The sequence below is a fragment of the Passer montanus genome, unplaced genomic scaffold (genome assembly GCF_014805655.1).
Source record: "Passer montanus isolate IOZ18808 unplaced genomic scaffold, ASM1480565v1 scaffold306, whole genome shotgun sequence".
Taxonomy (NCBI): Eukaryota; Metazoa; Chordata; class Aves; order Passeriformes; family Passeridae; genus Passer; species Passer montanus.
This window is the reverse complement of record NW_024367775.1, coordinates 24,093-33,849: the sequence shown is the minus strand read 5'-3', so window position 1 is coordinate 33,849 and position 9,757 is coordinate 24,093. Positions and strand designations below refer to the sequence as shown.

Below are 9,757 nucleotides of genomic sequence, written 5' to 3'. Positions count from 1 at the left end.
TTGGGGACACAGGTGGCACTCACGTGTGACACGGAGGGCCACAGCAGGGCCAGGCAGGGTTAAGGAAGGGCTGGGGATGGTTTGGGGACACTGGGGACAGCTGAAGGGGTTTGGGGACACTGGTGGCACTCACGTGTGACACGGGTGGCCGCTGCAGGGCCAGGCAGGGTTGGGAAGGGTTGGGGACAGCTGAGGGTATTTGGGGACACTGGTGGCACTCACGTGTGACACGGGGGGCCGCTGCAGGGCCAGGCAGGGTTGGGGACAGCTGAGGGTATTTGGGGACACTGGCGGCACTCACGGGTGACACGGGGGGCCGCGGCAGGGCCAGGCAGGGTTGGGGACAGCTGAGGGTATTTGGGGACACTGGTGGCACTCACGTGTGACACGGGGGGCCGCTGCAGGGCCAGGCAGGGTTGGGGACAGCTGAGGGGGTTTGGGGACACTGGTGGCACTCACGTGTGACACGGGGGGCCGCTGCAGGGCCAGGCAGGGTTGGGGACAGCTGAGGGGGTTTGGGGACACTGGTGGCACTCACGTGTGACACGGGGGGCCGCTGCAGGGCCAGGCACGGGGCACGGCCACCGTAGGTGTCCCCCTTGAGGGTGAAGGTGGCCAGCTGGCCCTCGGCGCTGAGCAGGACCCCGAAGGGATCGGCCACGGCGCAGTGCACGATGGGGGAGCCCAGGTCCACGGGGACAAAGTGCAGCTGGGTCACTGTGGGGACAGCACTGTCACCAGGGGGTCACAGCAGTGTCACACCCCCTGTGTGACCCCAAACCCACGGGGACAAAGTGCAGCTGGGTCACTGTGGGGACAGCACTGTCACCAGGGGGTCACAGCAGTGTCACAGCACTGTCACACCCCCTGTGTGAGCCCAAACCCACGGGGACAAAGTGCAGCTGGGTCACTGTGGGGGGACAGCAGTGTCACCAGGGGGTCACAGCACTGTCACACCCCCTGTGTGACCCCAAAACCACGGGGACAAAGGGCAGCTGGGTCACTGTGGGGGGACAGCAGTGTCACCAGGGGTCACAGCCCCCCTGTGTCACCCCAGATCCATGAGGACAAAGTGCAGCGCGCTCACTGTGTGGACAGGAGTGTCACCAGGGGGTCACAGCACTGTCACACCCCCTGTGTCACCCCAGATCCATGAGGACAAAGTGCAGCGGGCTCACTGTGTGGACAGCAGTGTCACCAGGGGGTCACAGCAGTGTCACAGCAGTGTCACAGCAATGTCACCCCCGAGGTCACCCTGTGTCACTGCAGGGGACACGATGCACGATGTCACCTCAGGGTCACCTGTGTCACCCCAAATGTCACCTCACCAGCAGGAACCCCCCAGTGTCACCCCCCAGTATCACCTGCTGCTGTCACCTGTCACTCACCAGCTCAGGAGCCACCTGGAGGCGCCACCCTGGTGTCACCCCCGGTGCCACCTCTGCGGGTACCACCCCCCTGGTGCCACACCTGGGGACACCTGGGCACCCATGGGAGCCCCTGATGTCACTGCAGGTGTCCCCAGCTGTGTCCCTGTCCCAGGTGTGTCCCAGGTTGTCCCCAGGTGTGTCCCTGTCCCCAGGTGTGTCCCCAGTGTCACTCACCGCCCTGCAGCAGCCGCAGCCCCAGCGGGGACACCTGCACGATGAACTGGCCCTGGCCCAGGTTCCCGGCGAACACGGTCGGGCCCTGCGTGGCGAAGCCGCTCGTGTCCAGCTCCAGGATCTCCTGGCCCGTCTGCAGGATCTGGGGACACCGGGGACACCGGGGACATTGGGGACATCAGGGGACATGGCACCCACGGAACCACAAAAACATGGGTGCTGTCCCCAAGGAGGGACATGGGGGGGACACTGGGCAGGGCCAGCCCCCAGGCCAGCCCCAAATCCAGGTCACTGCCCCTGAGGGGACATCGGGGACATCAGGGGACACGGCACCCACGGAGCCACCAGAACATGGGTTCTGTCCCCAGGGAGGGACATGGGGACAATGAGGGGACATTAGACAGGGCCAGCACCCAGGCCAGCCCGAAATCCAGGTCACTGTCCCTTGGGGACACTGGGGACATCATGGACATCAGGGGACATGGGGACATTAGGGCATGGCAGCCATGGAGCTCCCAGAACATGGGTGCTGTCCCCAAGCTAGGACATGGGGACAATGAGGGGACAGCAGGCAGGGCCAGCCCCCAGGTCAGCCCCAAATCCAGGTCACTGCCCCCTGAGGGGACATCAGGGGACATGGCACCAACAGAGTCACCAGAACATGGGTGCTGTCCTCAGGGAGGGGCATGGGGACAATGAGGGGACACCAGGCAGGGCCAGCCCCCAGGTCAGCCCCAAATCCAGGTCACTGTCCCTTGGGGGGACACTGGGGACATCAGGGACATCCAGGGACACTGGGGACATGGCAATCAGAGCCACCAGGACATGGGTGCTGTCCCCAGGGAAGGACATGGGGACAATGAGGGGACATTGTGGGCAGTGAAGCCCTGGATGTGGCACCAAGGCAGTCCCCGTGGCACCATCCCCATGATGTCCCCTGACCCTCACCTTGGTGAGGTGGCATCTCCATGGCTCAGGATGAGGAAACATGGGGACACAGGGGGACATGGGGACACAGGGGGACAGAAGGACATGGGGGGACATGGGGACACAGGGGCTCATGGTGGGAGAAAAGAAGACGTGGGGGGACAGGGGGACACAGGTGGGGACAGGGGGACATGGAGACACAGTAGGGGACAGAAGGACATGGGGGGACATGGGGACATGGGACACGCAGGGACATGGGGACAACAGGGGATAGGAGAAGACACAGAGGGGGCAGTGACACAGGGACAGTAAACATGGGGACAGGAGGGGACACAGGGACAGGGATGGGGCAGTGACACAGGGAGGGTGACATGGGGACACGAGGAGACACAGGGACATGGTGACACAGGAGGGTGACACGGGGACATGAGGAGACACAGGGACATGGTGACAGAGGAGGTGACACGGGGACATGAGGAGACACAGGGACAGAGATGGGGACAGTGACACAGGGAGGGTGACACAGGGACACAGTGACACAGGTGACACAGGGAGGGTGACATGGGGACACAGTGACACAGGGACACAGTGACACAGGGGGATGACGGATGACAGGGGACGACACAAGGGGTGACACAGGGACACAGTGACATGGGGATGACACAGGGACACAGGGGGGCGACATGGGGACATAGTGACACGGATACAGGTGACACAGGGGACACGGGGAGGGTGACACAGGTGACATGGGGACACAGTGACACAGGGGGGTGACATGGGGGGACACAGTGATACAGGGAGGTGACACAGGGACACAGGGGGTGACACAGGTGACACAGGGACCCACCTGTTCCCGCGGGGGGGGCGCGGTGACCGTCCACATGTCGTAACAGCCGGGCAGCTCGAAGGTGGTGACAACCTGCGGCCGGATGCTGCGCTGGGGACAGGGACACCGTCAGGGACAGTGATGGGGACAGGGACCCCGTCAGGGACAGGGGACGGGGACAGGGATGGGGACAGGGACAGGGACAGGGATGGGGACAGGGACAGGGGACAGGGACAGGGACAGCGATGGGGACAGGGACAGGGGACAGGGACAGGGACAGCGATGGGGACAGGGACAGGGGACAGGGACAGGGACAGCGATGGGGACAGGGACAGGGGACAGGGACAGGGACAGCGATGGGGACAGGGACAGGGGACAGGGACAGGGACAGCGATGGGGACAGGGACAGGGGACAGGGACAGGGACAGTGATGGGGACAGGGGCAGGGGACAGGGACACCGTCAGGGATAGGGGACAGCGATGGGGACAGGGACAGGGGACAGAAATGGGGACAGGGACAGTGATGGGGACAGGGACAGGGTCAGGGGACAGGGACACTGTCAGGGACCAGGGACAGGGACACCGTCAGGGACAGGGGACAGGGACAGGGACAGCGATGGGGACAGGGACATGGGGATAGGGACAGGGGGCAGGGACTGGGTCAGCGCTGGGGACAGGGACACTGTCAGGGACAGGGGACAGCAATGGGGACAGGGACAGGGGACAGTGATGGGGACAGGAATGGGGACAGAGGACAAGGATGGGGACAGGGACAGGGGACAGGGACACGGTCAGGGGACAGGGACACTGTCGGGGACAGGGAAAGCAGTCAGAGGGGACAGTGGTCACGGGACGGTTTCAGCTTTATGGGGGGTATCCCTCAGTTTTGGGGTGTCCCTGGGGGATACAGGCGGGTTTTGGGGTACCCCATGGATTTTCCAGGGACAGGGACACCGTCAGGGACAGGGGACAGGGACAGGGACAGCGATGGGGACAGGGACATGGGGATAGGGACAGGGGGCAGGGACTGGGTCAGCGCTGGGGACAGGGACACTGTCAGGGACAGGGGACAGCAATGGGGACAGGGACAGGGGACAGTGATGGGGACAGGAATGGGGACAGAGGACAAGGATGGGGACAGGGACAGGGGACAGGGACACGGTCAAGGGACAGGGACAGCGATGGGGACAGGGACACAGTCAGGGGACAGGGAATGGGGACAGGGACAGCGATGGGGACAGGGACACAGTCAGGGGACAGGGACACTGTCAGGGACAGGGGCAGCAGTCAGAGGGGACAGTCGTCACGGGACGGTTTCAGCTTTATGGGGGGTATCCCTCAGTTTTGGGGTGTCCCTGGGGGATACAGGCGGGTTTTGGGGTAACCCATGGATTTTGGGGTGTACCCCACAGGTTTTGGGGTGTCCAGGTGGGTTTTGGGGTACCCCACAGTTTTGGGGTGTCCCTGTGGGATACAGGCAGGTTTTGGGGTGTCCCTGTGGGATACAGGCGGGTTTTGGGGTGTACCCCACAGTTTTGGGGTGTCCCTGGGGGATACAGGTGGGTTTTGGGGTGTACCCCAGAGTTTTGGGGTGTCCCTGGGGGATACAGGCAGGTTTTGGGGTGTACCCCACAGTTTTGGGGTGTCCCTGGGGGATACAGGCGCCCCCCAGACTTTGGGGTCACCCTGGTTCACCCCAGTCCTGCTCTGGCACCGGGATCGGCCCCCCGGGAACCTCCCGCGGGGGGACTCAGCGGTGCGGGGGAAGGGCGTGGGGTCTGGGGGGGTTTGGGGTTTTAGGGGGGTTTTGGGGTTTTTGGGGTTCAGGGAGGTTTGGGGTTCAGGGGGATTTGGGGTTGAGGGAGGTTTGGGGTTTTTGGTGTTCAGAGGGGCATCTGTGGGGTTTAGGGTGTTTTGGGGTTTGAGGGGTTTTGGAGTAGTTTGGGGTTTGGGGGTTCAGGGGGGTTTCTGGGGTTTTGGGGTTCAGGGGCATTTGGGGTTCAGGGAGATTTGGGGATGAGGGACATTTTGGAGTTTTGGAGGTTCAGAGGGATTTGGGGTTCAGGGGGGGTTGTGGGGTCCAGGAGAGTTTTGGGGTTTTTGGGGTTCAAGGCAGGTTTGGGGTTTTGGAGTTCAGGGTGTGTTTGGGGTTTCTGGGTCCCTGCAGCACGGTGAGAGCCCCGTTCTTGCCGTACCCCGAGCACAGGCAGGGTTTGGGGTCCCAGGGCTGGTTTTGGGGTCAGGTTTGGGGTTTTTGGGGTCCCAGGGCTGGTTTTGGTATCAGGTTTGGGGTTTTTGGGGTCCCAGGGCTGTTTTTGGGGTGTGTTTGGGGTTTTTGGGGTCAGGTTTGGGGTTTCTGGGTACCTGCAGCACGGTCAGTGCCCCATTCTTGCCGTACCCCGAGCACAGGCAGGGTTTGGGGTTATGGGATTTTTGGGGTGTATTTAGGGGTTTTAGGGTCCCAGGGCTGTTTTTGGGGTGTGTTTGGGGTTTTTGGGGTCAGGTTTGGGGTCAGCTGTGGGGTCAGGTATAGGGACAGGTATAGGGACAGGTATAGGGACAGGTATAGGGACAGGTATAGGGACAGGTATAGGGACAGGTATAGGGACAGGTATAGGGACAGGTATAGGGACAGGTATAGGGACAGGTATAGGGACAGGTATAGGGACAGGTATAGGGACAGGTATAGGGACAGGTATAGGGACAGGTATAGGGACAGGTATAGGGACAGGTATAGGGACAGGTATAGGGACAGGTATAGGGACAGGTATAGGGACAGGTATAGGGACAGGTATAGGGACAGGTATAGGGACAGGTATAGGGACAGGTATAGGGACAGGTATAGGGACAGGTATAGGGACAGGTATAGGGACAGGTATAGGGACAGGTATAGGGACAGGTATAGGGACAGGTATAGGGACAGGTATAGGGACAGGTATAGGGACAGGTATAGGGACAGGTATAGGGACAGGTATAGGGACAGGTATAGGGACAGGTATAGGGACAGGTATAGGGACAGGTATAGGGACAGGTATAGGGACAGGTATAGGGACAGGTATAGGGACAGGTATAGGGACAGGTATAGGGACAGGTATAGGGACAGGTATAGGGACAGGTATAGGGACAGGTATAGGGACAGGTATAGGGACAGGTATAGGGACAGGTATAGGGACAGGTATAGGGACAGGTATAGGGACAGGTATAGGGACAGGTATAGGGACAGGTATAGGGACAGGTATAGGGACAGGTATAGGGACAGGTATAGGGACAGGTATAGGGACAGGTATAGGGACAGGTATAGGGACAGGTATAGGGACAGGTATAGGGACAGGTATAGGGACAGGTATAGGGACAGGTATAGGGACAGGTATAGGGACAGGTATAGGGACAGGTATAGGGACAGGTATAGGGACAGGTATAGGGACAGGTATAGGGACAGGTATAGGGACAGGTATAGGGACAGGTATAGGGACAGGTATAGGGACAGGTATAGGGACAGGTATAGGGACAGGTATAGGGACAGGTATAGGGACAGGTATAGGGACAGGTATAGGGACAGGTATAGGGACAGGTATAGGGACAGGTATAGGGACAGGTATAGGGACAGGTATAGGGACAGGTATAGGGACAGGTATAGGGACAGGTATAGGGACAGGTATAGGGACAGGTATAGGGTCAACTGTGGGGTCAGGATTGGGGTCAGCTGTGGGGTCAGGGGTGGGGTCAGCTTTGGGACCATATGGGGTCAGGATTGGGGTCAGGTTTGGGGTCATTTGGGGTGGGACAGGAAGGCCGGGTTTGGGGTCAGTTTTAGGGTGGATTTTAGGGTTTTTGGGGTGTTTTTGGGGTTTTTTCCCCCTCACCTCCTCGGACAGGAAGGCCGGCTCCCCCATGGCGGCGTTGGCGCAGGGCCCGATGTTGAGGATGCTGTCACACACCTGGCACGGGGACAGCGCCATCACACGGGGGGACACGGGACACAGGGAGGTGACAGAAGTGACACAGGTGACAGACAGCCGACAGGGAGGTGACAGGCAGGTGACACAGATGATACACAAGTGACACAGCTGACAGGGAGGTGACACAGGTGACAGTGACAGTACCATGAAGGAGCAGGTGACCAGCTGGGGCTCACAGAGAGGTGACAGAGGTGACAGTGGATGTGGCAGAGAGGTGACAGGGAGGTGACAGCACCTCAAAGGAGTATGTGGCCAGGCTGGGATCACAGGGAGGGGACAGACAGGTGACAGTGACAGGTGACAGGGAGGTGACAGTACCTTGAAGGAGTAGGTGGCCAGCTGGGGCTCACAGGGATGTGACAGGTGACAGTGACAGTGCCAGTACCTCGAAGGAGTATGTGGCCAGGCTGGGCTCACAGGGAGGTGACAGGGGCAGCTGGGGCTCACAGGGAGGGGACAGAGAGGTGACGAGGAGGTGACACAGGTGACACAGGTGACAGACAGGGGACAGACAGGTGACAATAACAGTATCTTGAAGAAGTAGGTGGTCAGCTGTGTGTGACAGGGAGGTGACACACAGATGACAGGGAGGTGACAGTGACAGTACGTTGAAGGAGCAGGTGGCCAGCTGGGGCTCACAGAGAGGTGACAGAGGTGACAGAGGTGACAGGGAGGTGACAGGTGACAGTACCTTGAAGGAGCAGGTGGCCAGCTGGGGCTGACAGGGAGGTGACAGGGAGGCGACATAGATTACAGGGAGGTGACAATGACAATACCTCACAGGTGGCCAGCTGGGGGTCACAGGGAGATGACACAGGTGACAGGTGACAGTGCCAGTACCTCTAAGGAGTATGTGGCCAGGTTGGGGTCACAGGGAGGTGACAGTGACAGGTGACAGGTGACAGTGCCAGTACCTCCAAGGAGTAGGTGGCCAGGTTGGGGTCACAGGGAGGGGACACAGAGGTGACAGAGGTGACAGGTGACAGTGCCAATACATCCAAGGAGTAGGTGGCCAGGCTGGGGTCACAGGGATGGGACAGGGAGGTGACAGAGGTGACAGTGACACGACCATGAAGGAGCAGGTGGCCAGCTGGGGCTCACAGAGAGGTGACAGGGAGGTGACGAGGAAGTGACACACAGGTGACAGGGAGGTGACAATGACAATACCTCACAGGTGGCCGGCTAGGGGTCACAGGGAGGTGACACAGGTGATGCAGGTGACAGGGGGGTGACACAGGCGACAGGTGACAGGGGGATGACACAGGTGACAGACAGGTGACAGTGACACGACCATGAAGGAGCAGGTGGCCAGCTGGGGCTCACAGAGAGGTGACAGGGAGGTGACGAGGAGGTGACACAGATGCCAGGGAGGTGACAATGACAATACTTCACTGGTGGCCGGCTAGGGGTCACAGGGAGGTGACACAGGTGATGCAGGTGACAGGGGGGTGACACAGGCGACAGACAGGTGACAGTGACAGTACCATGAAGGAGCAGGTGGCCAGCTGGGGCTCACAGGGAGGGGACAGAGAGGACAGAGGTGACAGGGAGGTGACAGGTGACAGTACCTTGAAGGAGCAGGTGGCCAGCTGGGGCTGACAGGGAGGTGACAGGGAGGCGACATAGATTACAGGGAGGTGACAATGACAATACCTCACAGGTGGCCAGCTGGGGGTCACAGGGAGATGACACAGGTGACAGGTGACAGTGCCAGTACCTCTAAGGAGTATGTGTTGGGGTGACAGGGAGGTGACACTGACAGGTGACAGGTGACAGTGCCAGTACCTCCAAGGAGTAGGTGGCCAGGTTGGGGTCACAGGGAGGGGACACAGAGGTGACAGAGGTGACAGGTGACAGTGCCAATACATCCAAGGAGTAGGTGGCCAGGCTGGGGTCACAGGGATGGGACAGGGAGGTGACAGAGGTGACAGTGACACGACCATGAAGGAGCAGGTGGCCAGCTGGGGCTCACAGAGAGGTGACAGGGAGGTGACGAGGAAGTGACACACAGGTGACAGGGAGGTGACAATGACAATACCTCACAGGTGGCCGGCTAGGGGTCACAGGGAGGTGACACAGGTGATGCAGGTGACAGGGGGGTGACACAGGCGACAGACAGGTGACAGTGACAGTACCATGAAGGAGCAGGTGGCCAGCTGGGGCTCACAGGGAGGGGACAGAGAGGTGACGAGGAGGTGACACAGGTGACACAGGTGACAGACAGGGGACAGACAGGTGACAATAACAGTATCTTGAAGAAGTAGGTGGTCAGCTGTGTGTGACAGGGAGGTGACACACAGATGACAGGGAGGTGACAGACAGGTGACAGTGACAGTACCTTGAAGGAGTAGGTGGCCAGGCTGGGGTCACAGGGAGGTGACAGACAGGTGACAGGTGACACACAGGTGACAGTACCTCGAAGGAGTAGGTGGCCAGCTGTG

The 9,757-nt window shown here is 60.3% G+C and overlaps 1 protein-coding gene across 1 annotated transcript in view; it reads right to left on the bottom strand.

Annotated features, from left to right (window-relative positions):
• Window positions 1-9,757, bottom strand: part of CPSF1 (cleavage and polyadenylation specific factor 1) — a gene marked incomplete at its 5' end in the record, with an annotated part of 72,496 nt that overhangs the window by 39,947 nt on the left and 22,792 nt on the right. The window contains 4 exon segments of the mRNA XM_039714732.1: window positions 539-717; window positions 1,605-1,746; window positions 3,379-3,468; window positions 7,221-7,295. Of these exon segments, the coding sequence (XP_039570666.1) occupies window positions 539-717; window positions 1,605-1,746; window positions 3,379-3,468; window positions 7,221-7,295 (486 nt within the window).